At 54.4% G+C, this 27598-nt stretch overlaps 1 protein-coding gene across 1 annotated transcript in view; it reads left to right on the top strand.

Moving 5' to 3' along the window:
- The first annotated feature begins 5749 nt into the window (after positions 1 to 5749).
- Positions 5750 to 27598, top strand: part of LOC144511107 (MAP/microtubule affinity-regulating kinase 4-like) — a 47572-nt gene continuing 25723 nt past the window's right edge. The window contains exon 1 of the mRNA XM_078241083.1: positions 5750 to 5882. Coding sequence (XP_078097209.1) covers positions 5750 to 5882 — 133 coding nt within the window. The remainder of the gene's footprint in view (positions 5883 to 27598) is intronic.

Here is a 27598-nt window from a genome sequence, read left to right on the forward strand (position 1 = left end):
CAGGTTAGGATGGATTGGCCATGCTAAATTGTCCCTTAGTGTCCAAAGATGTGCAGGTTAGGTGGATTGGCCATGCTAAATTGCCCCTAGTGTCAGGGGGTTAGCAAGGTAAATATGAGAGGTTACGGGGATAGGGTCTGTGTGGGATTGTGGTCGGTGCAGGCTCGATGGGCCAAATAGCCTCCTTCTGCACTGTAGGGATTCTATGGTACCCTTCCGGGGACCATATCCCTCTATTCCCATCCTATTCATGTATTTGTCCAGACACCCCCTTAAAGGTCACTAGCGTATCTACTTCCACTACCTCCCCCGGTAGCGAGTTCCAGGCACCCACCACCCTCTGTGTAAAAAAACTTGCCTCGTACATCTCCTTTAAACCTTGCCCCTCGCACCTTAAACCTGTGCCCCCTAGTAATTGACTCTTCCACCCTGGGGAAAAAGCTTCTGACTATCCACTCTGTCCATGCCTCTCATAATCTTGTAGACTTCTATCAGGTCTCCCCTCAACCTCCTAATCGCGAGACTGTTATGAATGGCCTATTCCTGCTTTAACTTCTCTTTCTCGCTCCCCCAATTCGATCCCTCTCGAATTAAGGCCCCAGTGTTTGATTAATTAAACCTTTTTTAAACCTGCTTTGCTACTTTTTGTGATTTCTGTATCTGTTACCCCTGGATCCCTCGATTGGAAGAGGACACAATTTCTTTTCCATAAACTCTACCGCAGCCCCCAGCCCCCCAACACATATTTCGATTGAGTTTTAAAGTTTATTTATTAGTGTCACAAGTAAGGCTTACATTAACACTGCAACAAAGTTACTGTGAGAATCCGCTAGTCGCCACACTCCGGCGCCTGTACGGGTACACTGAGGGAGAATTTAGCATGGCCAATCCACCCTAACCAGCACGTCTTTCAGACTGTGGGAGGAAACCAGAGCACCTGGAGGAAACCCACGCAGACACGGGGAGAATGTGCAGACTCCGCACAGACAGTGACCCGAGCTGGGAATCGAACCCAGGTCCCTTGCGCTGTGAGGCAGCAGTGCTAACCACTGTGCCACCGGGCCGCTCTGCACCCTCTGGTATCTCTCCCCTCTCACCTTAAACCTATGCCCTCTGGTTTTAGACTCCCCTACCTTTGGGAAAAGATGTTGACTATCTAGCTGATCTGTGCCCCTCATTATTTTATAGATCTCTATAAGATCACTCCTAAGCCTCCTACGCTCCAGAGAAAAAAGTCCCAGTCTATCCAACCTCTCCTAATAACTCAATCCATTAAGTCCCGGTCGAATCCTAGTAAATCTTTTCTGCACTCTTTCTAGTTTAATAATATCCTTTCTATAATAGTCAACCTTTCTGGAACTGATTGCTGACAATACAACACCCCCCCACCGCCCCCCCCCCCCCGCCCCTCCCTGCCCACCCCGCGGTCCCCGACCACCCCCAGAAAACGCAGCGTGGACAGTGAACAGTGGGATGGTGCACTCACACTTCCTGGGATGGGTTTAGTCTGAAGGTGGCGTTCTGTTGTCCAAGGTGGGACAAGCAGCTGATGATGGATATTTTGGCGTCAGGTCTTCTGCTCCCTCCGTCCTCCTCACCGACCCCCCCGACCCGGCTGATTCGTCCCCACTCGGGTTCCTGTCAGGAGATAGTTGCCGCTTCGCTGAAGGAGATGTGCGGATAGGAGAGAGGCAGCGATTTACTCTTCTGATATTCTGATTACTCAGAAGGTGCCAGGAAGTGGCTTCAACCACCTCTGCCTCTCATGTTCGGTTTGGTACCTCCGAGAGAAGGTGCGTGGCTGAGAGATGCCTCCATCACAGATAGCAACAACGGACTGCATTTGTCTAGCAACCTCGAACACAGCAAATACCCCCCCCCCCCCCCCCAAGGCGTTTGCCAAGCAGTGTTGTCAAACAGGTGGCAGAGTGGTTAGCACTGCTGCCTCACAGCACCGGGGACCCGGGTCCGATTCCCGGCTAGGGTCACTGTCTGTGTGGAGTCTGCACGTTCTCCCCGTGTCTGCGTGGGTTCCCTCCGGGTGCTCCAGTTTCCTCCCACAGTCTGAAAGACGTGCAGGTGGATTGGCCATGTTAACTTGCCCCTTAGTGTCCAAAGATGAGCAGGTTAGGTGGATTGGCCAGGCTAAATTGCCCCTTAGTGTCCAAAGATGTGTAGGTTAGGTGGATTGGCCATGCTAAATTGCCCCTTAGTGTCCAAAGATGTGCAGGTTAGGTGGATTGGCCATGCTAAATTGTCCCTTGGTGTCCAAAGATGTGCAGGTTAGGTGGATTGGCCATGCAAAATTGCCCCTTAGTGTCCAAAGATGTGCAGGTTAGTTGGATTGGCCATGCGAAATTGCCCCTTAGTGTCCAAAGATGTGTAGGTTAAGTGGATTGGCCATGTTAAATTGCCCCTTAGTGTCCAAAGATGAGCAGGTTAGGTGGATTGGCCATGCAAAATTGCCCCTTAGTGTCCAAAGATGAGCAGGTTAGGTGGATTGGCCATGCAAAATTGCCCATTAGTGTCCAAAGATGAGCAGGTTAGATGGATTGGCCATGCTAAATTGCCCCTTAGTGTCCAAAGATGAGCAGGTTAGGTGGATTAGCCATGCTAAATTGTCCCTTAGTGTCCAAAGATGTGCAGGTTAGGTGGATTGGCCATGGTAAATTGCCCCTTAGTGTCCAAAGATGTGCAGGTTAGGTGGATTGACCATGCTAAATTGCCCCTTAGTGTCCAAAGATGTGCAGGTTAGGTGGATTGGCCATGCTAAATGGCCCAGTGTGTCCAAAGATGTGCAGGTTAGGTGGATTGGCCATGCTAAATTGCCCCTTAGTGTCCAAAGATGTGCAGGTTAGGTGGATTGGCCATGCTAAATTGCCCCTTAGTGTCCAAAGATGTGCAGGTTAGGTGGATTGGCCATGCTAAATTGCCCCTTAGTGTCCAAAGATGAGCAGGTTAGGTGGATTGGCCATGCTAAATTGCCCCTTAGTGTCCAAAGATGTGCAGGTTAGGTGGATTGGCCATGCTAAATTGGCCCTTAGTGTCCAAAGATGTGCAGGTCAGGTGGATTGGCCATGCTAAATTGCCCCTTAGTGTCCAAAGACGTGCAGGTTAGGTGGATTGGCCATGCTAAATTGCCCCTTAGTGTCCAAAGATGTGTAGGTTAGGTGGATTATCCATGTTAAATTGCCCCTTAGTGTCCAAAGATGAGCAGGTTAGGTGGACTGGCCATGCTAAATTGTCCCTTGGTGTCCAAAGATGTGCAGGTTAGGTGGATTGGCCATGCTAAATTGCCCCTTAGTGTCCAAAGATGTGCAGGTTAGGTGGATTGGCCATGCTAAATTGCCCCTTAGTGTCCAAAGATGTGCAGGTTAGGTGGATTGGCCATGCTAAATTGCCCCTTAGTGTCCAAAGATGAGCAGGTTAGGTGGATTGGCCATGCTAAATTGCCCCTTAGTGTCCAAAGATGAGCAGGTTAGGTGGATTGGCCATGCTAAATTGCCCCTTTGTGTCCAAAGATGAGCAGGTTAGGTGGATTGGCCATGCTACATTGCCCCTTAGTTTCCAAAGATGTGCAGGTTAGGTGGATTGGCCATGCTAAATTGCCCCTTAGTGTCCAAAGATGTGCAGGTTAGCTGGATTGGCCATGCTAAATAGCCCAGTGTGTCCAAAGATGTGCAGGTTAGGTGGATTGGCCATGCTAAATTGCCCCTTAGTGTCCAAAGATGTGCAGGTTAGGTGGATTGGCCATGCTAAATTGCCCCTTAGTGTCCAAAGATGTGCAGGTTAGGTGGATTGGCCATGCTAAATTGCCCCTTAGTGTCCAAAGATGAGCAGGTTAGGTGGATTGGCCATGCTAAATTGCCCCTTAGTGTCCAAAGATGTGCACGTTAGGTGGATTGGCCATGCTAAATTGGCCCTTAGTGTCCAAAGATGTGCAGGTTAGGTGGATTGGCCATGCTAAATTGCCCCTTAGTGTCCAAAGATGTGCAGGTTAGATGGATTGGCCATGGTAAATTGCCCCTTAGTGTCCAAAGATAAGCAGTTTAGGTGGATTGGCCATGCTAAATTGCCCCTTAGTGTCCAAAGATGTGTAGGTTAGGTGGAATATCCATGTTAAATTGCCCCTTAGTGTCCAAAGATGAGCAGGTTAGGTGGATTGGCCATGCAAAATTGCCCCTTAGTGTCCAACGATGAGCAGGTTAGGTGGATTGGCCATGCTAAATTGCCCCTTAGTGTCCAAAGATGTGCAGGTTAGGTGGATTGGCTATGCTAAATTGCCCCTTAGTGTCCAAAGATGAGCAGGTTAGGTGGATTGGCCATGCTAAATTGCCCCTTAGTGTCCAAAGATGTGCAGGTTAGGTGGATTGGCCATGCTAAATTGCCCCTTAGTGTCCAAAGATGTGCAGGTTAGGTGGATTGGCTATGCTAAATTGCCCCTTAGTGTCCAAAGATGAGCATGTTAGGTGGATTGGCCATGCTAAATTGCCCCTTGGTGTCCAAAGATGTGAGAATCTGAGGGATTAGTGGGGTAAATGCCTTGGGTTACTGGGAGCAGGGCTTTCAGAGAGTCAGTGAATACTCGATGGGCTGAATGGCCTCCTTCTGCATTGCAGGGATCCTATAAACGGTCACCCGAGCTGCCTTGGGGCTGCACATTCAGAGAAGAAGGGAATGCAAGTGGGAAAGGTGATGTTGCAGAGAGTGCATCGTCCCTGTGTGTGGCAAATCTCATGTCAGAATAGGCACGCCTGCGAAGTTGACTGAACATACTGGCCCAAGCTTCTCTGCATGGTACGCTGGCACCATCTCCTGGCGCTGCCCGGTAATGCAAGACATCTTTCCATCTCCTCCTCTCAGCTTCACCTCGCCTGCCCCTGGCCCCCCCCCCCCCCCCCCCGCCACTTGCTAATGAGGTGCGAAATCCTGACAGACTCACTGGGAGCGGAAACGATTCCTTCCATCGAGCCAGCGACAGCCAGATGGTCGATCAATCCTCTCCCAAAGGTGCCAAAAACAGGGGAGAAAGTGCAAGCGGTCAAAAATGGGAGCCAACGAACTTTCCATTTTGATTTGATTTATTATTGTCACATGTATTAATATACAGCGAGAAGTATTGTTTCTTGTGCGCTGTACAGACAAAGCATACCGTTCATAGAGAAGGAAAGGAGAGAGTGCAGAATGTAGTGTTACAGTCATAGCTAGGGTGTCGAGAAAGATCAACTTAATGCGAGGTAGGTCCATTCAAAAGTCTGACAGCAGCAGGGAAGAAGCTGTTCTTGAGTTGGTTGGTACGTGTCCTCAGACTTTTGTATCTTTTTCCCGACGGAAGAAGGTGGAAGAGAGAATGTCCGGGGTGCGTGGGGTCCTTAATTATGCCGGCTGCTTTTCCGAGGCAGCGGGAAGTGTAGACGGAGTCAATGGATGGGAGGCTGGTTTGCGTGATGGACTGGGCTACATTCACGACCTATTGTAGTTCCTTGCGGTCTTGGGCGGAGCAGGAGCCCCATACCAAGCTGTGATACAACCAGAAAGAATGCTTTCCATGGTGCATCTGTAAAAGTTGGTGAGAGTCGTAGCGGACATGCCAAATTTCCTTCGTCTTCTGAGAAAGTAGAGGCGCTGGTGGGCTTTCTTAACTATAGTGTCGGCGTGGGGGGGACCAGGACAGGTTGTTGGTGATCCAATAACGGACGTAGGTGTGACGTACAACTGCATTTATGTAGCGCCCTTTAACACAATGAACATGGGGACATCGGCGCAGAGCTGCCCATTCAGCCCATCACCCCTGTCATCCCAACCCATCGGGATCATTATGGAATTTTGTTCCATTTACCTCTCCGTAAAGAAAAGCTCCCTCCCCCAGTCTAAAAGGAAAGGTGGGATTATTCAGGAAGCACGGAGGATTCTCCACAGCCCATCCCTCCCTCCGTGGTGTGATTCGCAGATACAGAGGGTCCCCGCGGCTGTCCATGGGTTTTTCCTGTGTGTCCCCCCCACCCCCCCCCCCGCCGTTGCCGGGACAACGCCCCCAGCAGGACATCGTGGGGCTGGAAAATTTCAGCCGGAATGTCGATTTGCCGACCCTTGAACAGCATCCGCAACAAATCCGGGGGAGGGGGGGGCGGCGGGGATTTGGGAAGGTTGCCAAGGAAAATCAGAGCCTAAATGGACCAGGGAGGAAGAGGCATCTTCAGGAACAGATACACTGTCCTGAGACATTGCAACACAGAGTTAAAACATCCAGAGATCCATTGTATCCTTACAGTGCGGAACGAGGGCATTTGACCCTCCAAACAAGCACTCATATCTGCTCTCCCCCCTATGTCCGTAGCTCCGTGCATTTAGCACGGCCAATCCACCTAACCTGCACATCTTTGGACACTAAGGGGCAATTTAGCCTGACCAATCCACATAACCTGCACATCTTTGGACACTAAGGGGCAATTTAGCATGGCCAATCCACCTAACCTGTACATCTTTGGACACTAAGGGGCAATTTAGCATGGCCAATCCACCTAACCTGCCCATCTTTGGACACTAAGGGGCAATTTAGCCTGACCAATCCACATAACCTGCCCATCTTTGGACACTAAGGGGCAATTTAGCATGGCCAATCGTCCTAACCTGCCCATCTTTGGACACTAAGGGGCAATTTAGCCTGACCAATCCACATAATCTGCCCATCTTTGGACACTAAGGGGCAATTTAGCATGGCCAATCCACCTAACCTGCACATCTTTGGACACTAAGGGGCAATTTAGCATGGCCAATCCACCTAACCTGCACATCTTTGGACACTAAGGGGCAATTTAGCATGGCCAATCCACCTAACCTGCACATCTTTGGACACTAAGGGGCAATTTAGCATGGCCAATCCACCTAACCTGCACATCTTTGGACACTAAGGGGCAATTTAGCATGGCCAATCCACCTAACCTGCACATCTTTGGACACTAAGGGGCAATTTAGCATGGCCAATCCACCTAACCTGCACATCTTTGGACACTAAGGGGCAATTTAGCATGGCCAATCCACCTAACCTGTACATCTTTGGACACTAAGGGGCAATTTAGCATGGCCAATCCACCTAACCTGTACATCTTTGGACACTAAGGGGCAATTTAGCATGGCCAATCCACCTAACCTGCACATCTTTGGCCCATCGAGCTTTTTCCGCCATTCAATAAGATCGTGTGGCCTCAACTCCATTTTCCTATCTGTCCCCTCCGTAACCCTTGACTCACCTTGTCAATCAGAGACCCGTCTAACTCAACCTTGAATAAATTCAGTTTCCCCCTTTCCCCCCGCTACTCCCCTCCACCCCCCATGATCTCTGGAGAAAACCATTGCGCAGACAAGATTAACCACGCTCGGAGAGAAGGAAATAATTCCTCATCTCCATCTGGAATGGGAGATTCCTGATTTTGAAATTGTGCCCCCGGGCACAATCCAGATCATCGACAACCTGTCCTGGTTCCCCCATGCCGACACTATAGTTAAGAAAGCCCACCATCGCCTCTACTTTCTCAGAAGACTAAGGAAATTAGGCATGTCCGCTACAACTCTCACCAACTTTTACAGATGCACCATAGAAAGCATTCTTTCTGGTTGTATCACAGCTTGTTCTGGGCTCCTGCTCTGCCCAAGACCGCAAGGAACTACAAAAGGTCGTGAATGTAGCCCAGTCCATCACGCAAACCAGCCTCCCATCCATTGACTCCGTCTACACTTCCCGCTGCCTCGGAAAAGCAGCCAGCTTAATTAAGGACCCCCACGCACCCCGGACATTCTCTCTTCCGTCGGGAAAAAGATACAAAAGTCTGAGGTCACGTACCAACCGACTCAAGAACAGCTTCTTCCCTGCTGCCGTCAGACTTTTGAATGGACTTATTATCCATTAAGTTGATCTTTCTCTACACCCGAGCTATGACTGTAACACTACATTCTGCACCTTCTCGTTTCCTTCTCTATGAACGGTATGCTTTGTCTGTATAGTGCACAAGAAACAATGCTTTACCCTTTATACTAATACATGTGATAATATTAAATCAAATCAAATCAAAAGAGTTCTAGATTCCCCTATCGGGGGGTGTGGGGGGTGAGGAGCAGAATCTCATCTCAGCATCCCCCCTGTTAACCGCCTCCACCCCCCCCTCCTCAGTATCTGATATGTTTCGGCAAGGGTGGCACGGTAGCACAGTGGTTAGCACTGCTGCCTCACAGCGCCAGGGACCCGGGTTCGATTCCCGGCTTGGGTCACTGTCTGTGTGGAGTTTGCACATTCTCCCCGTGTCTGCGTGGGTTTCCTCCGGGTGCTCCGGTTTCCTCCCACACTCCAAAGTTGGTGTGGGTTAGGTGGATTGGCCATGCTAAAATTGTCCCTTAGTGTCAGGGGGATTAGCAGGGTAAATATGTGGGATTACGGGGATAGGGCCTGGGTGGGGTTGGGGTCGGTGCAGACTCGATGGGCCGAATGGCCTCCTTCTGTACTGTAGGGATTCTATGATTCTCTGAAGGTCACCTCTCATTCTCCTAAACTCGGCTGGGTCTGGTCCCAAAGTCCTCACCTTCTCCTCAGAAGACAAACCCCTTCCCACTGAACCGCTGAGAATTCAAAACCTCATCAAAGGACTCAGGAACCGGGAGTATTTGTTGCTCTGCAAATCTCGCCAGAGTTTTAAATACTTTGCAAAGAAAGCTTTGCATTTCTATATAATCTGTCACCTCCCAAAGTGCTCTGCAGCTAGCGAAGTCCATTGGAGGGTAGTCGCTGGTATAATGTAACAAAGACAACAGAGTACACAGCAAGATCCCACAAACAGCAATGTGATCATGATCAGTTAACTGGCTTTGTAAGGCTCACTGAGGAATATTCATTGGAGCCTCGACAAACTTCTCTACATTCGCCTGAGACAGAACAACACATGTTCCCTCAGCACTGACCCTCTGACAGTGCGGCACTCCCTCAGTACTGACCCTCTGACAGTGCAGCACTCCCTCAGTACTGACCCTCTGACAGTGCAGCACTCCCTCAGTACTGACCCTCTGACAGTGCGGCACTCCCTCAGTACTGACCCTCTGACAGTGCGGCACTCCCTCAGTACTGACCCTCTGACAGTGCAGCACTCCCTCAGTACTGACCCTCTGACAGTGCAGCACTCCCTCAGTACTGACCCTCTGACAGTGCAGCACTCCCTCAGTACTGACCCTCTGACAGTGCAGCACTCCCTCAGTACTGACCCTCTGACAGTGCAGCACTCCCTCAGTACTGACCCTCTGACAGTGCAGCACTCCCTCAGTACTGACCCTCTGACAGTGCAGTACTCCCTCAGTACTGACCCTCTGACAGTGCAGTACTCCCTCAGTACTGACCCTCTGACAGTGCAGTACTCCCTCAGTACTGACCCTCTGACAGTGCAGCACTCCCTCAGTACTGACCCTCTGACAGTGCGGCACTCCCTCAGCACTGACCCTCTGACAGTGCGGCACTCCCTCAGTACTGACCCTCTGACAGTGTGGCGCTCCCTCAGTACTGACCCTCTGACAGTGCGGCACTCCCTCAGTACTGACCCTCTGACAGTGCTGCACTCCCTCAGTACTGACCCTCTGACAGTGCAGCACTCCCTCAGCACTGACCCTCTGACAGTGCGGCACTCCCTCAGCACTGACCCTCTGACAGTGCGGCACTCCCTCAGTACTGACCCTCTGACAGTGTGGCGCTCCCTCAGTACTGACCCTCTGACAGTGCGGCACTCCCTCAGCACTGACCCTCTGACAGTGCGGCACTCCCTCAGTACTGACCCTCTGACAGTGCGGCACTCCCTCAGCACTGACCCTCTGACAGTGCGGCACTCCCTCAGCACTGACCCTCTGACAGTGCGGCACTCCCTCAGTACTGACCCCCTGACAGTGCGGCGCTCCCTCAGTACTGACCCACTGACAGTGCAGCACTCCCTCAGTACTGACCCTCTGACAGTGCGGCACTCCCTCAGCACTGACCCTCTGACAGTGCGGCACTCCCTCAGTACTGACGCTCTGACAGTGCGGCACTCCCTCAGTACTGACCCTCTGACAGTGCGGCACTCCCTCAGCACTGACCCTCTGACAGTGCGGCACTCCCTCAGTACTGACCCTCTGACAGTGCGGCACTCCCTCAGTACTGACCCTCTGACAGTGCGGCACTCCCTCAGTACTGACCCTCTGACAGTGCGGCACTCCCTCAGTACTGACCCTCTGACAGTGCGGCACTCCCTCAGCACTGACCCTCTGACAGTGCGGCACTCCCTCAGTACTGACCCACTGACAGTGCAGCACTCCCTCAGTACTGACCCTCTGACAGTGCGGCACTCCCTCAGTACTGACCCACTGACAGTGCGGCACTCCCTCAGTACTGACCCTCTGACAGTGCGGCACTCCCTCAGCACTGACCCTCTGACAGTGCGGCACTCCCTCAGTACTGACCCTCTGACAGTGCAGCACTCCCTCAGCACTGACCCTCTGACAGTGCGGCACTCCCTCAGTACTGACCCTCTGACAGTGCGGCACTCCCTCAGCACTGACCCTCTGACAGTGCGGCACTCCCTCAGTACTGACCCTCTGACAGTGCGGCACTCCCTCAGTACTGACCCTCTGACAGTGCGGCACTCCCTCAGCACTGACCCTCTGACAGTGCGGCACTCCCTCAGTACTGACCCTCTGACAGTGCGGCACTCCCTCAGTACTGACCCTCTGACAGTGCGGCACTCCCTCAGTACTGACCCTCTGACAGTGCGGCACTCCCTCAGTACTGACCCTCTGACAGTGCGGCACTCCCTCAGCACTGACCCTCTGACAGTGCGGCACTCCCTCAGTACTGACCCACTGACAGTGCAGCACTCCCTCAGTACTGACCCTCTGACAGTGCGGCACTCCCTCAGTACTGACCCACTGACAGTGCGGCACTCCCTCAGTACTGACCCTCTGACAGTGCGGCACTCCCTCAGCACTGACCCTCTGACAGTGCGGCACTCCCTCAGTACTGACCCTCTGACAGTGCAGCACTCCCTCAGCACTGACCCTCTGACAGTGCGGCACTCCCTCAGTACTGACCCTCTGACAGTGCGGCACTCCCTCAGCACTGACCCTCTGACAGTGCGGCACTCCCTCAGCACTGACCCTCTGACAGTGCGGCACTCCCTCAGCACTGACCCCCTGACAGTGCGGCACTCCCTCAGTACTGACCCTCTGACAGTGCGGCACTCCCTCAGTACTGACCCTCTGACAGTGCGGCACTCCCTCAGTACTGACCCTCTGACAGTGCGGCACTCCCTCAGCACTGACCCTCTGACAGTGCGGCACTCCCTCAGTACTGACCCTCTGACAGTGCACGGAAGAAGCTGTTCTTGAGTCGGTTGGTACGTGACCTCAGACTTTTGCATCTTTTTCCCGACGGAAGAAGGTGGAGGAGAGAATGTCCGGGGTGCGTGGGGTCCTTGATTATGCTGGCTGCTTTGCCGAGGCAGCAGGAAGTGTAGACAGAGTCAATGGATGGGAGGCTGGTTTGTGTGATGGATTGGGCTACATTCACGACCTTTTGTAGTTTCTTGCGGCTTTGGGCAGAGCAGGAGCCATACCGAGCTGTGATACAACCAGAAAGAATGCTTTCTATGGAGCATCTGTAAAAGTTGGTGAGAGTCGTAGCTGACATGCCAAATTTCCTCAGTCTTCTGAGAAAGAAGAGGCGTTGGTGGGCTTTCTTAACTATAGTGTCGGCATGGGGGGACCAGGATAGGTTGTTGGTGATCTGGACACCTAAAAGGTTGAAGCTCTCGACCATTTCTACTTCATCCCCGTTGACGTAGACAGGGGAATGTTCTCCTTTACGCTTCCTGAAGTCGATGACAATCTCCTTCGTTTTGTTGACATTGAGGGAGAGATTATTGTTGCCGCACCAGTTCACCAGATTCTCTATCTCATTCCTGTACTCTGTCTCGTCATCGTTTGAGATCCGACCCACTACGGTGGTGTCGTCAGCAAACTTGAAAATCGAATTGGAGGGGAATTTGGCCGCACAGTCAGAGGTGTATAAGGAGTATAGTAGGGGGCTGAGAACACAGCCTTGTGGGGCACTGGTGTTGAGGATGATCGTGGAGGAGGTGTTGTTGCCTATCCTTACTGATTGTGGTCTGTGAGTTAGGAAGTTCGTAGCCTGGGCCTCGGCATCTCCCTCTGTGACTGGATCCTGAACTTCCTAACTCACAGACCACAATCAGTAAGGATAGGCAACAACACCTCCTCCATGATCATCCTCAACACCGGTGCCCCACAAGGCTGTGTTCTCAGCCCCCTACTATACTCCTTATACGCCTCTGACTGTGGCCAAATTCCCCTCCAACTCGATTTTCAAGTTTGCTGACGACACCACCGTAGTGGGTCGGATCTCAAACAATGACGAGACAGAGTACAGGAATGAGATAGAGAATCTGGTGAACTGGTGCAGCAACAATAATCTCTCCCTCGATGTCAACAAAACGAAGGAGATTGTCATCGACTTCAGGAAGCGTTGTGGAGAACATGCCCCTGTCCACATCAACGGGGATGAAGTAGAAAGGGTCGAGAGCTTCAAGTTTATAGGTGTCCAGATCACCAACAACCTGTCCTGGTCCCCCCCATGCCGACACTATAGTTAAGAAAGCCCACCAACCCCTCTACTTTCTCAGAAGACTGAGGAAATTTGGCATGTCAGCTACAACTCTCACCAACATTTACAGATGCCCCATAGAAAGCATCCTTTCTGGTTGTATCACAGCTTGGTATGGGCTCCTGCTCTGCCCAAGACCGCAAGGAACTACAAAAGGTCGTGAATGTAGCCCAATCCATCACGCAAACCAGCCTCCCATCCATTGACTCTGTCTACACTTCCCGCTGCCTCGGAAAAGCAGCCAGCATAATTAAGGACCCCACGCACCCCGGACATTCTCTCTTCCACCTTCTTCCGTCGGGAAAAAGATACAAAAGTCTGAGGTCACGTACCAACCGACTCAAGAACAGCTTCTTCCCTGCTGCTGTCAGACTTTTGAATGGACCTACCTCGCATTAAGTTGATCTTTCTCTACACCCTAGCTATGACTGTAACACTACATTCTGCACTCTGTCCTTTCCTTCTCTATGAACGGTATGCTTTGTCTGTATTGCGCGCAAGAAACAATACTTTTCACTGTATGTTCATAGAATCATAGAAGAATCATAGAAACCCTACAGTGCAGAAGGAGGCCATTCGGCCCATCGAGTCTGCACCGACCACAATCCCACCCAGGCCCTACCCTCACATATTTACCCACTAATCTACGCATCCCAGGATTCTAAGGGGCAATTTTTAACCTGGCCAATCAACCTAACCTGCACATCTTTGGATGTGGGAGGAAACCGGAGCACCCGGAGGAAACCCACGCAGACACGAGGAGAATGTGCAAACTCCACACAGACAGTGACCCGAGCTGGGAATCGAACCCGGGACCCTGGAGCTGTGAAGCAGCAGTGCTAACCCACTGTGCTACCGTGCCGCCCTGTTAATACATGTGACAATAATAAATCAAATCAAATCAGAAGGAGGAGCCAAGGCCCAGGCCACGGAGTTTGGAGATGAGTTTCGTGGGAATAATGGTGTTGAAGGCTGAGCTGTCGTCAATAAATAGGAGTCTGACATAGGTGTCCTTATTATCGAGGTGTTCCAATGTTGAGTGCAGGGCCAGGTCTGCTGTGGACCTGTTGTAGCAATAGGTGAACTGTAGTGGATCCAGGTAATCCAGGAGACTGGAATTGATTCGTGCCCTGACTAATGTTTCGAAGTACTTCATAATGATGGATGTCAGAGCCACCGGCCGATAGTCAGTAAGGCACGCTGCTTGGTTTTTCTTTGATACCAGGATGATGGTTGTCTTCTTAAAGCAGATAGGGACCTCAGATTGTTGTAAAGAGAGGTTGAAGATGTCTGTGAATACCCCCGCCAGCTGATCCACGCAGGATCTGAGTGCCCGTCCGGGTACCCCATCCGGGCCAGTCGCTTTCCATGGGTTGACCTTCGAGAAAGCTGCTCTGACATCTGCAATGGTGACCCCAGATACAGGTTCATCCAGGGCTTCCAGGGTGGAGGGCATGCTCTCGCTGACCTCTTGCTCAAAACGGGCGTAGAATGCATTGAGCTGATCAGGGAGGGGTGCGTTGGTGCCGGCGATTTTACACGCCTTCATCTTGTAGCCTGTTATGTCTTGCAGACCTTGCCATAGTCGACGGGGGTCGGTGTGGCTCGCCTGGTAATCTAGCTTGGTCCGGTATTGTCTTTTGGCATCTTTGATGATCTCCTTAGATCGTATCTGGCTTTCTTGTATAGGTCAGTATCGCCTGACTTGAACACCTCAGACCTGGACTTCAGGGAGCAGTGGATATCCCTGTTCATCCATGGTTTCCGGTTGGGGAACATACGGATTGGCTTCTTTGGCACACAGTCTTCTACACACTTACTAATGAAGTCAGTTACTGTAGTGGCGTACTCGTTCAGGCTGGTCGCAGAGTTTTTAAATACTGACCAGTCCACTGACTCCAAGCAGCCCCGTAGGAGATCACCCGATTCCTCAGACCAACATTGCACGACTCTGATGGATTCTCCCGCTTCAGTTTTTGCTTGTGAGCCGGGAGCAGGAGCACAGCCTTGTGGTCTGATTTGCCAAAGTGTGGGCGGGCGATAGAGCGGTAGGCATGTTTGATATTTGTGTAGCAGTGTGGTCTGGGATGTTTGGAGCTCTGGTGGAACAGGAGGTGTGTTGGTGGTAACTTAGTAGGACACTCTTGAGCTTGGACTGATTGGAGTCTCTGGCCATGATGAACAAGGCCTCGGGATGTTTCTTCTCAAGGCTATTCGTAGTGGTGTGTATTTCGTCCAGCGCGATCTTCACATCCACATGGGATGTAAACTGCCGTCAGAATAACGGAGGTGAACTCCCGCGGAAGGTAGTAGGGGCAGCATTTTAGCGTCAGGTATTCTAGTTCCGGGGAACAGAAACTCGCCAGTGTTGCTACGTCCAGGCACCGTGAGGTGTTGATTAGGAAGCAGACCCCAGCTCCTCAAGTGGGAAGTATTCCATCACCACCACTGACTTGTGCCTTGTAGATGGCGGACAGACTTTGGGGAGTCAGGAATTCCCAGTCTCTGACCTACTGTTGTAACCACGGTATTTATATAGCTGGGTCCAATTCAGTGTCTGGTCAGCGGTAACCCCCAGGACGTCGAAAGCAGACTCCAACTTTTAATCCAAGGAACAGAGTTGTGGGAATCTGAAATCACAAACAGGCGATGATGGAACCGATCAGAAGACGTGAAAAGGGAGATCCATGACTTTGGATAGCCTTGTGTCTTCTCAATTTCTACGCAGATCCTTAGAGAGGGTGTGCTGCACTGTCAGAGGTGCAGTCTTTAAGATAAAACTATCAAACCGTCTCAGGTGGATTTAAGAGATCTCGTGGCGCTATTGGAAGAGGAGGATGGACATTGTCCCCGAGTGTCCAGGCACTATATCTACCCCTTAGTCAACAACTCTGACGCGCTGCTGTGCACATCTGTGGGAGCTTGCGGGGAGCGCAAATTGGCTGCCATCTTTTGCAAGCCATAACACCAATTCAGGAGGGCAGCGGAGTGTCAAGGGGCATCTCTAGGTTGGGACAAGTGTTGTGTAAACCAAAGGTCCGGAGAAGTCCACCGAGAGCCTCCACTTGGGTGAAAACCTACACAAACGTACAGCTCAGCCACGGCTCAGTGGGTAAACACGCTTACCTCCAATTCAGAAGGTTGGGAGTTCAAATCCCACCACTGTGAATCTCACGAGTGGCGCTGCAGTCTGGCATTGACGCAATGCGCACAATGATAGACAAATAGACTTGTGTCGCTAAATTGGAATGAATCCCCAGTGTTCTGCCTGACGCTTATCAACATTACGAAAAACTGGGATCAACTTGCTCAGCACAATATAGAGTTTTTAACAACACGGAGAGAGGACCTTCGGCCCATCATGTCTGTGCCAGAAACTAGAGTAAGAAGTCTCACAACACCAGGTTAAAGTCCAACAGGTTTATTTGGTAGCAAATACCATAAGCTTTCGGAGCAATGCTCCTTCCTTGGTATTGCTATTGGTATTGGTATAGCTTATGGTATTTGCTACCAAATAAACCTGTTGGACTTTACCCTGGTGTTGTGAGACTTCTTACTGTGCTTACCCCAGTCCAACGCCGGCATCTCCACACCAGAAACTAGAAGCAGGGTAAGGCCATTCGGCCCTTTGAGCCTGCCCCATTTGGATCATGGCTGATCATCAAATTCAATATAAGGGCGGCACAGTGGTTAGCACTGCTGCCTCACAGCGCCAGGGACCCGGGTTCAATTCCCGGCTTGGGTCGCTGTCTGTGTGGAGTTTACACATTCTCCCCGTGTCTGCGTGGGTTTCCTCCGGGTGCTCCGGTTTCCTCCCACAGTCCTAAGATGTGCTGGTTAGGTGAATTGGCCATGCTAAAATTGCCCCTTCGTGTCAGGGGGATTAGTAGGGTCAAATATACGGGGTTACAAGGATAGGTGGATTGGCCATGCTAAATTGCCCATTAATATTGCGTGGGTTTCCTCCGGGTGCTCCGGTTTCCTCCCACGGTCCAAAGATGTGCAGGTTAGGTTGATTGGCCATGCTAAAATTGCCCCTTAGTGTCCCGGGATTTGTAGGTTAGAGGGATTAGTGGGTAAAATATGTAGGGATATGGGGGTAGGGCCTGGGTGGGATTGTGGTCGGTGCAGACTCGATGGGCTGAATGGCCTCTTTCTGTACTGTAGGGTTTCTATGATTCTATGAATATCACGGGGATCAGCAGGGTCAGTAGACCGGGTCACAGGAATAGGGCCTGGATGGGATCATTGTCAGCGCAGGCTCAATGGGCCGAATGGCCTCCTTGTACACTGCAGGGATTCTATAAAAAGAAATTCTCCTCACCTCAGTCCTAAAAGCTTCACCCCTTATCCTCAAACTATGACCCCCCTAGTTCTGGACTCCCCCCACCATCAGGAACATTCTTTCTGAATCTACCCTGTCTAATCCTGTTAGAATTTTATAAGTTTCTAGGAGATCCCCTCTCACTCTTCTAAACTCCAGTGAATATAATCCTAACCAACTTAGTCTCTCCTCATATGACAGACCTGCCACCCCAGGAATCAGCCTGGTAAGCCTTTGCTGTGCTCCCTCTATAGCAAGGACATCCTTCCTCAGATAAGGAGACCAAAACTGCACACAATACTCCAGGTGTGGCCTCACCAACGCCCTGTACAATTGCAACAACACAGTAAGGAGTCTAACACCAGGTTAAAGTCCAACAGGTTTATTTGGTCGCAAACGCCACTAGCTTTCGGAGCACTCGCTGCTCCTTCGTCAGGTGGAGTGGGAGCTCTGTTCACAAACAGGGCATACAGAGACACAAACTCAATTTACAGAATAATGATTCTGTTCTGAATGCGAGTCTTTACAGCTAATCAAGTCTTAAAGGTACAGACAATGTGGGTGGAGAGAGCATTAAGCACAGGTGATGTGTATTGTCTCCAGACAGGACAGCCAGTGAGATTTTGCAAGTCCAGGCAAGTTGTGGGGGTTACAGATAGTGTGACATGAACCCAAGATCCCGGTTTGGGCCGTCCTCATGTGTGCGGAACTTGGCTATCAGTTTCTGCTCAGCGACTCTGCGCTGTCGTGTGTCGTGAAGGCAAGTTCCGCACACATGAGGACGGCCTCAACCGGGATCTTGGGTTCATGTCACACTATCTGTAACCCCCACGACTTGCCTGGACTTGCAAAATCTCACTAGCTGTCCTGTCTGGAGACAATACACATTTCTTTAACCTGTGCTTAATGCTCCCTCCACTCACATTGTCTGTACCTTTAAGACTTGATTAGCTGCAAAGACTCGCATTCAGAACAGAATCATTATTCTGTAAATTGAAATTGTGTCTCTGTGCCCTGTTTGTGAGCAAATCACCCACTTCACCTGACGAAGGGGCAGTGCTCCGAAACCTTGTGTGGCTTTTGCTACCAAATAAACCTGTTGGACTTTAACCTGGTGTTGTTAGACTTCTTACTGTGTTTACCCCAGTCCAACGCCGGCATTTCCACATCAATTGCAAGAAAACATCCCTATCCCTATACTCAAATCCTCTCGCTATAAAGGCCAACATACCATAAGACCATAAGACCATAAGACATAGGAGCGGAAGTAAGGCCATTCGGCCCATCGAGTCCACTCCACCATTCAATCATGGTTGATTTCAACTCCATTTACCCGCTCTCTCCCCATAGCCCTTAATTCCTCGAGAAATCAAGAATTTATCAATTTCTGTCTTGAAGACGCTCAACGTCTCGGCCTCCACAGCCCTCTGTGGCAATGAATTCCACAGACCCACCACTCTCTGGCTGAAGAAATTTCTCCTCATCTCTGTTCTAAAGTGACTCCCTTTTATTCTAAGGCTGTGCCCCCGCGTCCTAGTCTCCCCTGCTAATGGAAACAACTTCCCTACGTCCATCCTATCTAAGCCGTTCATTATCTTGTAAGTTTCTATCAGATCTCCCCTCAACCTCCTAAACTCCAATGAATATAATCCCACGATCCTCAGACGTTCATCGTATGTCAGGCCTACCATTCCTGGGATCATCCGTGTGAATCTCCGCTGGACCCGCTCCAGTGCCAGTATGTCCTTCCTGAGGTGTGGGGCCCAAAATTGCTCACAGTACTCCAAATGGGGCCTAACCAGTGCTTTATAAAGCCTCAGAAGTACATCCCTGCTTTTGTATTCCAAGCCTCTTGAGATAAATGACAACATTACATTTGCTTTCTTAATTACGGACTCAACCTGCAAGTTTACCTTTAGAGAATCCTGGACTAGGACTCCCAAGTCCCTTTGCACTTTAGCATTATGAATTTTGTCACCGTTTAGAAAATAGTCCATGCCTCTATTCTTTTTTCCAAAGTGTACGACCTCGCACTTGCCCACGTTGAATTTCATCAGCCACTTCTTGGACCACTCTCCTAAACTGTCTAAATCTTTCTGCAGCCTCCCCACCTCCTCAATACTACCTGCCCCTCCACCTATCTTTGTATCATCGGCAAACTTGGCCAGAATGCTCCCAGTCCCGTCATCTAGATCGTTAATATATAAAGAGAACAGCTGTGGCCCCAACACTGAACCCTGCGGGACACCACTTGTCACCGGTTGCCATTCTGAGAAAGAACCTTTTATCCCAACTCTCTGCCTTCTATCTGACAGCCAATCGTCAATCCATGTTAGTACCTTACCTCGAATACCATGGGCCCTTATTTTACTCAGCAGTCTCCCATGAGGCACCTTGTCAAAGGCCTTTTGGAAGTCAAGATAGATAACATCCATTGGCTCTCCTTGGTCTAACCTATTTGTTATCTCTTCAAAGAACTCTAACAGGTTTGTCAGGCACGACCTCCCCTTACTAAATCCATGCTGACTTGTCTTAATCCGACCCTGCACTTCCAAGAATTTAGAAATCTCATCCTTAACGATGGATTCTAGAATTTTGCCAACAACTGAGGTTAGGCTAATTGGCCTATAATTTTCCATCTTTTTTCTTGTTCCCTTCTTGAACAGTGGGGTTACAACAGCGATTTTCCAATCCTCTGGGACTTTCCCTGACTCCAGTGACTTTTGAAAGATCATAACTAACACCTCCACTATTTCTTCAGCTATCTCCTTTAGAACTCTAGGATGTAGCCCATCTGGGCCCGGGGATTTATCAATTTTCAGACCTTTTAGTTTCTCTAGCACTTTCTCCTTTGTGATGGCAACCATATTCAACTCTGCCCCCTGACTTTCCTGAATTGTTGGGATATTACTCATGTCTTCTACTGTGAAGACTGACGCAAAGTACTTATTAAGTTCCTCAGCTATTTCCTTGTCTCCCATCACTAGATTACCAGCGTCATTTTGGAGCGGCCCAATGTCTACTTTTGCCTCCCGTTTGTTTTTAATGTATTTAAAGAAACTTTTACTATCATTCCTAATGTTACTGGCTAGCCTACCTTCATATTTGATCCTCTCCTTCCTTATTTCTCTCTTTGTTATCCTGTTTGTTTTTATAGCCTTCCCAATCTTCTGACTTCCCACTACTCTTTGCCACATTATAGGCTCTCTCTTTTGCCTTGATGCATTCCCTGACTTCCTTTGTCAGCCATGGCTGCCTAATCCCCCCTCTGATAACCTTTCTTTTGTTTGGGATGAACCTCTGCACTGTGTCCTCAATTACTCCCAGAAACTCCTGCCATTGCTGTTCTACTGTCTTTCCCACTAGGCTCTGCTTCCAGTCGATTTTTGTCAGTTCCTCCCTCATGCGCCTGTAATTACCTTTATTTAACTGTAGAACCTTCACATCTGATTCTGCCTTCCTTCTTTCAAATTGCAGACTGAATTCGACCATATTATGATCACTGCTTCCTAAGTGTTCCCTTACTTTAAGATCTTTTATCACGTCTGGCTCATTACATAACACTAAGTCCAGAATAGCCTGTTCCCTCGTGGGCTCCATCACAAGCTGTCCCAAAAAGCCATCCTGTAAACATTCAATGAATTCCCTTTCTTTGGGTCCACTGGCAACATTATTTACCCAGTCCACCTGCATATTGAAATCCCCCATGATCACTGTGACCTTGCCTTTCTGACATGCCCTTTCTATTTCGTGGTGCATTTTGTGCCCCTGGTCCTGACCACTGTCAGGAGGCCTGTACATAACTCCCATTATGGTTTTTTTGCCTTTGTGGTTCCTCAACTCTACCCACACAGACTCCACATCGTCTGACCCTATGTCGTTTAGTGCTATTGATTTAATTTCATTTCTAATTAACAAGGCAACCCCGCCCCCTCTACCCACCTCTCTGTCTTTTCGATAGGTTGTGAATCCCTGGATGTTTAACTGCCAGTCCTGAACCCCCTGCAACCACGTCTCTGTGATGCCTACCACATCATACTTGCCAGTCACAATCTGGGCCACAAGCTCATCTACCTTGTTCCGGACACTGCGGGCATTTAAATATGGCAAATATGGCAAATGGCAAATACCATTTGCCTTCATTGTTGCCTGCTGTACCTGCGCGCTAACTTTCAGCGACTGATGCACGAGGACTCCAAGGTCCTGTTGAGTATCCATCTCTCTCCATTTAAGTAATAATCTATCTTCCTATTATTGCTACCAAAGTGGATAACCTCACATTTATCCACATTATACTGCATCTGCCATGTAGATGCCCACTCAGCCTGTCCAAATCACGCTGAAGCATCTCTGCATCCTCCTCACAGCTCACCCTCCCACCCAACGTTGTATCATGTGCAGATTTGGAGATAATACATTCAGTTCCCTCTTCCAAATCATTAATATATAATGTGAGCAGTTGGGGTCCCAGCACAGATCCCTGCAGAACCCCACTAGTCACTGACTGCCAATCAGAAAAAGACCCATTTGTGGCAAGTCTTTGCTTCCTATCTGCTAATCAGATTTCTATCCATCTCAAGACATTACCTGTGATCCCATGTGCTTTAACTTTACATTATAGTCTGTTGTGTGAGACTTTGTTAAAAACCTTCTGAAAGTCTAAATAAACCACATTCACTGGTTCTCCTTGGTCAACTTTACTGGTTACATCCTCAAAGAATTCCAATAGATTTGTCAAGCATGATTTCCCTTTTGTAAATCCATGCTGATTTTATCTAATTATACCATTGCCTTCCAAATGTTGAGTTATGAAATCCTTGATAATAGACTCGAGCAACTTCCCCAGTACTGATGTTAGACTCACTGGTCTATAGTTTCCTGTTTTCTCAAGCACCTATCTATTCTAATCCCATTTTCCAGCACTTGGTCCCATAGCCTTGTGTGCTATGTGGGCAATTTAGCCTGGCTAATCCACCTAACCTACACGTTTTGGGACATTAAGGGGCAATTTAGCATGACCAATCACCCTAACATGCACATCTTTAGACACCAAGGGCAATTTAGCATGGCCAATCCACCTAACCCGCACATCTTTGGACACTAAGGGGCAATTTAGCATGGCCAATCCACCTAACCTGCACATCTTTGGACACTAAGGGGCAATTTCCTCTGGCCAATCCTCCTAACTTACACATATAGGGACACTAAGGGGCAATTTAGCATGGCCAATCCCCCAATTTACCCTTCTTGGGACAGTAAGGGACAATTTAGCATGGCCAATCTCCCAATTTAACCTTCTCGGGACAGTAAGGGACAATTTAGCATGGCCAGTCCCCCTATCCTGCACATCTTTGGAGCGCGGGAGAAAACCTGAGCCCACGCAGACACGGGGAGAACGTGCAGACTCCGCACAGACAGTGACCCAAGCCGGGAATTGAACCCGGGTCCCTGGTGCTGTGAGGCAGCAGTGCTAACCACCATGCCGCTCTACCTATCTATCTCCCTGATAGTTTTGTACCACGATCTACATTGCAGTGGTGACTACCACAAGTGCTCCATTGCTTACAGGGCGGCTCTGGGGATGTCTGCAGCTTGCAAAGGGAGGGTGTTATACAAAGGCAGATGCTTTCCACTGAATTCTAATGCAAAGGCGAGGGGGTGGGGAGGAGGGGGGCGGGGAGGACGGGGGGCGGGGAGGACGGGGAAGAAGAGATGCTTCAGCTTGACTTGCAAGGGAAGGAGCTAGCTGGTCTCAGGGAGCTCACAAAACCCATTGACCTTGGCTGCTGCTGGCAGGAGAGAACCAGAGAACAGAAAGACTACAACTCCCAGGCTGCGCTGCGCTTTTTCACCAAAGAGGTGGAGCCTGGGCGGCGCGATGCACCCTGGGAGTTGTAGTTCTCTTCCACAAGTGACCCAGGGAGTGGTTGGAACAGACCCCTCTCCCCCCAGCACAGTGAACACAAACCCCCCTCCTGGCAGTTACACTGCTCTCCTGCTAACAACCCCCCCCCCCACACACACACACACACAGAGCTGTGTGTGGACAGCGAGCTGAGCCCACATGGACCCCAATAACGGTTCCAAAATCAGGGCGTGTCTCTAGCTCATTGTTGCAAAACCTCAGCTGCAACTTTTCAGTTACAATCCACACTTCCCTTCAAACAAAATCTCCCAAAACCAGGTCTTCCAGTAGATTTTGTCTTCCCCTTGTCAGTTTTCCCAGCACTTTGCTCTTCGAAATCAAGCCTGTTTTAACAAAGCAACAACTTCATCTCTACGCCCCCCCCCCTCCCCCGTGTCTCCCCCCCCCTCCCCCGTGTCTCCCCCCCTCCCCCGTGTCTCCCCCCCCTCCCTCCCTCCCCCGTGTCTCCCCCCCCCTCCCCCGTGTCTCTCCCCCCCTCCCCCGTGTCTCCCCCCTCCTCCCTCCCCCTCCCCCGTGTCTCCCCCCTCCTCCCTCCCCCGTGACTCCCCCCCCTCCCTCCCCCGTGTCTCCCCCCCTCCCTCCCCCGTGTCTCCCCCCCCTCCCCTCCCCCGTGTCTCCCCCCCCTCCCCTCCCCCGTGTCTCCCCCCCCTCCCTCCCCGCGTGTCTCCCCCCCCTCCCTCCCCCGTGTCTCCCCCCCTCCCTCCCCCGTGTCTCCCCCCCCTCCCTCCCCCGTGTCCCCCCCCCTCCCCTCCCCCGTGTCTCCCCCCCCCTCCCTCCCCCGTGTCTCCCCCCCCTCCCCTCCCCCGTGTCTCCCCCCCCCTCCCTCCCCCGTGTCTCCCCCCCCTCCCCTCCCCCGTGTCTCCCCCCCCCTCCGTCCCCCGTGTCTCCCCCCCCTCCCTCCCCCGTGTCTCCCCCCCCTCCCTCCCCCGTGTCCTCCCCCCCCCCTCCCTCCCCCGTGTCTCCCCCCCCCTCCCTCCCCCCGTGTCTCCCCCCCCTCCCCTCCCCCGTGTCTCCCCCCCCCCTCCCTCCCCCGTGTCTCCCCCCCCCTCCCTCCCCCGTGTCGCCCCCCCCCTCCCTCCCCCGTGTCTCCCCCTCCCTCCCTCCCCCGTGTCTCCCCCCTCCCTCCCTCCCCGTGTCTCCCCCTCCCTCCCTCCCCCGTGTCTCCCCCTCCCTCCCCTCCCCCGTGTCTCCCCCTCCCTCCCTCCCCCGTGTCTCCCCCTCCCCTCCCCCCCGTGTCTCCCCCTCCCTCCCTCCCCCCGTGTCTCCCCCTCCCTCCCTCCCCCGTGTCTCCCCCTCCCTCCCTCCCCCGTGTCTCCCCCTCCCTCCCTCCCCCGTGTCTCCCCTCCCTCCCTCCCCCGTGTCTCCCCCTCCCTCCCTCCCCCGTGTCTCCCCCTCACTCCCTCCCCCGTGTCTCCCCCTCCCTCCCTCCCTCCCCCGTGTCTCCCCCTCCCTCCCTCCCTCCGTGTCTCCCCCTCCCTCCCTCCCCTCCCCCGTGTCTCCCCCTCCCTCCCCCGTGTCTCCCCCTCCCTCCCCCGTGTCTCCCCCCTCCCTCCCTCCCCTCCCCCCCCCCCCGTGTCTCCCCCTCCCTCCCCCCTCCCTCCACCCCCCGTGTCTCCCCCTCCCTCCCTCCCCCCCCCCGTGTCTCCCCCTCCCTCCCTCCCCCGTGTCTCCCCCTCCCTCCCCCTCCCTCCCTCCCCCTCCCTCCCTCCCTCCCCCTCCCTCCCCCCCCGTGTCTCCCCCCTCCCTCCCCCCCCCGTGTCTCCCCCTCCCTCCCCCCCCCGTGTCTCCCCCTCCCTCCCCCCCCGTGTCTCCCCCTCCCTCCCCCCCGTGTCTCCCCCTCCCTCCCCCCCCGTGTCTCCCCCTCCCTCCCCCCCCGTGTCTCCCCCTCCCTCCCCCCCGTGTCTCCCCCTCCCTCCCCCCCCGTGTCTACCCCTCCCTCCCTCCCCCCCCGTGTCTCCCCCCTCCCCCCCGTGTCTCCCCCCTCCCTCCCTCCCCCCCCCGTGTCTCCCCCCTCCCTCCCTCCCCCCCCGTGTCTCACCCCTCCCTCCCTCCCCCCCCGTGTCTCACCCCTCCCCCCCGTGTCTCCCCCCCTCCCTCCCTCCCTCCCCCCCGTGTCTCCCCCTCCCTCCCTCCCCCCCGTGTCTCCCCCTCCCTCCCCCCCGTGTCTCCCCCCCCTCCCTCCCTCCCCGTGTCTCCCCCCCCCCCGTGTCTCCCCCCCCCGTGTCTCCCCCCCCCCTCCCCCCCCCGTGTCTCCCCTCCCTCCCCCCCCCCCCGTGTCTCCCCTCCCTCCCCCCCCCCCCCGTGTCTCCCCTCCCTCTCCCCCACCCGTGTCTCCCCCCCCCCTCCCCCCCCCGTGTCTCCCCTCCCTCCCTCCCCCCCCCCCCCCCGTGTCTCCCCTCCCTCCCTCCCCCCCCCCGTCTCCCTCCCTCCCCTCCCCCCCCCCCCGTGTCCTCCCTCCCTCCCTCCCCCCCCGTGTCTCCCCTCCCTCCCTCCCCCCCCCCCCCGTGTCTCCCCTCCCCCCCCCGTGTCTCCCCTCCCCCCCCGTGTCTCCCCTCCCCCCCTCCCCCCCTCCCCCCCCCTCCCCCCTCCTCCCCCCCCCTCCCCCCCCCCGTGTCTCCCCTCCCTCCCCCCCCCCGTGTCTCCCCTCCCTCCCCCCCCCCCCCCCGTGTCTCCCCTCCCCCCCCCCCCCGTGTCTCCCCTCCCCCCCCCCCCCCGTGTCTCCCCTCCCCCCCCCCCCGTGTCTCCCCCTCCCCCCCCCCCCCGTGTCTCCCCTCCCCCCCCCCCGTGTCTCCCCTCCCCCCCCGTGTCTCCCCTCCCCCCCCCCGCCCCCCCCCCGTGTCTCCCCTCCTCCCCCCCCCCGTGTCTCCCCTCCCCCCCCCCCCCCGTGTCTCCCCTCCCCCCCCCCCCGTGTCTCCCCCCCCCCCCCCCGTGTCTCCTCCCTCCCCCCCCCCCGTGTCTCCCCTCCCCCCCCCGCCCCCCCCCCCCCGTGTCTCCCCTCCCTCCCCCCCCCCGTGTCTCCCCTCCCTCCCCTCCCCCCCCCCCCCCCCGTCTCTCCCCCCCCCCCCCCGTGTCTCCCCTCCCTCCCCCCCCCCCCGTGTCTCCCCTCCCTCCCCCCCCCCCCGTGTCTCCCTCCCTCCCCCCCCCCCCCCCGTGTCTCCCCCCCCCCCCCCGTGTCTCCCCTCCCCCCCCCGTGTCTCCCCTCCCTCCCCCCCCCCCCGTGTCTCCCCCTCCCTCCCCCCCCCCCCCGTGTCTCCCTCCCTCCCCCCCCCCCCCCCCCCGTGTCTCCCCTCCCTCCCCCCCCCCCCCCCGTGTCTCCCCTCCCTCCCCCCCCCCCCCGTGTCTCCCCTCCCTCCCCCCCCCCCCCGTGTCTCCCCCTCCCTCCCCCCCCCGTGTCTCCCCTCCCTCCCCCCCCCCGTGTCTCCCCCCCCCCGTGTCTCCCCTCCCTCCCCCCCCCCCCCGTGTCTCCCCCTCCCTCCCCCCCCCCCCCGTGTCTCCCCTCCCTCCCCCCCCCCCCCCGTGTCTCCCCTCCCTCCCCCCCCCCCCCCCCGTGTCTCCCCTCCCTCCCCCCCCCCCCCGTGTCTCCCCTCCCTCCCCCCCCCCCCCCGTGTCTCCCCTCCCTCCCCCCCCCCCCCCGTGTCTCCCCTCCCTCCCCCCCCCCCCCCCCGTGTCTCCCCTCCCTCCCTCCCCCCCCCCCGTGTCTCCCCTCCCTCCCCCCGTGTCTCCCCTCCCTCCCCCCCCCCCCCCCCCCCGTGTCTCCCCTCCCTCCCTCCCCCCCCCCCCCGTGTCTCCCCTCCCTCCCCTCCCCCCCCCCCCCCGTGTCTCCCCTCCCTCCCCCCCCCCCCCCCGTGTCTCCCCTCCCTCCCCCCCCCCCCGTGTCTCCCCTCCCTCCCTCCCCCCCCCCCGTGTCTCCCCTCCCTCCCTCCCCCCCCCCCGTGTCTCCCCTCCCTCCCCCCCCCCCGTGTCTCCCCCTCCCCTCCCCCCCCCCCCCCGTGTCTCCCCTCCCTCCCCCCCCCCCCCGTGTCTCCCCTCCCTCCCCCCCCCCCCCGTGTCTCCCCTCCCTCCCCCCCCCCGTGTCTCCCCTCCCTCCCCCCCCCCGTGTCTCCCCTCCCTCCCCCCCCCCGTGTCTCCCCTCCCTCCCCCCCCCCCCCCGTGTCTCCCCCCCCCCCCCGTGTCTCCCCTCCCTCCCCCCCCCCGTGTCTCCCCTCCCTCCCCCTCCCCCCCCCCCGTGTCTCCCCTCCCTCCCCCCTCCCCCCCCCCCGTGTCTCCCCTCCCTCCCCCCTCCCCCCCCCCCCGTGTCTCCCCTCCCTCCCCCCCCCCCGTGTCTCCCCTCCCTCCCCCCCCCCCCGTGTCTCCCCTCCCTCCCCCCCCCCCCGTGTCTCTCTGCGTTTGTCTTATTGTTTCCCTGTCTCTCTCTGTGTGCCACCATCTCCTTGTGTGTGTCTCCTTGTTTCTCTGTGTGTGTCTCCCTGTGTATGTGCCTTTCTGTGTGTGTCTCCCTGGGTGTACCTGCCTGTCTTTCTCTGTCTCTCTCTCTGTTTCTCTGTCCCTGTGTGTCTGTATATCCGTCTCCCCCTCTCCTCTGGGTGTTTTTTATCCCTGGGATGGTCCTTTAATCTGACTGGCAGTCTGAGCTTTAATTTGCTTCCCGACGTATTTCCTGTGC

This window comes from Mustelus asterias, chromosome 24 (genome assembly GCF_964213995.1).
Source record: "Mustelus asterias chromosome 24, sMusAst1.hap1.1, whole genome shotgun sequence".
NCBI lineage: Eukaryota > Metazoa > Chordata > Chondrichthyes > Carcharhiniformes > Triakidae > Mustelus > Mustelus asterias.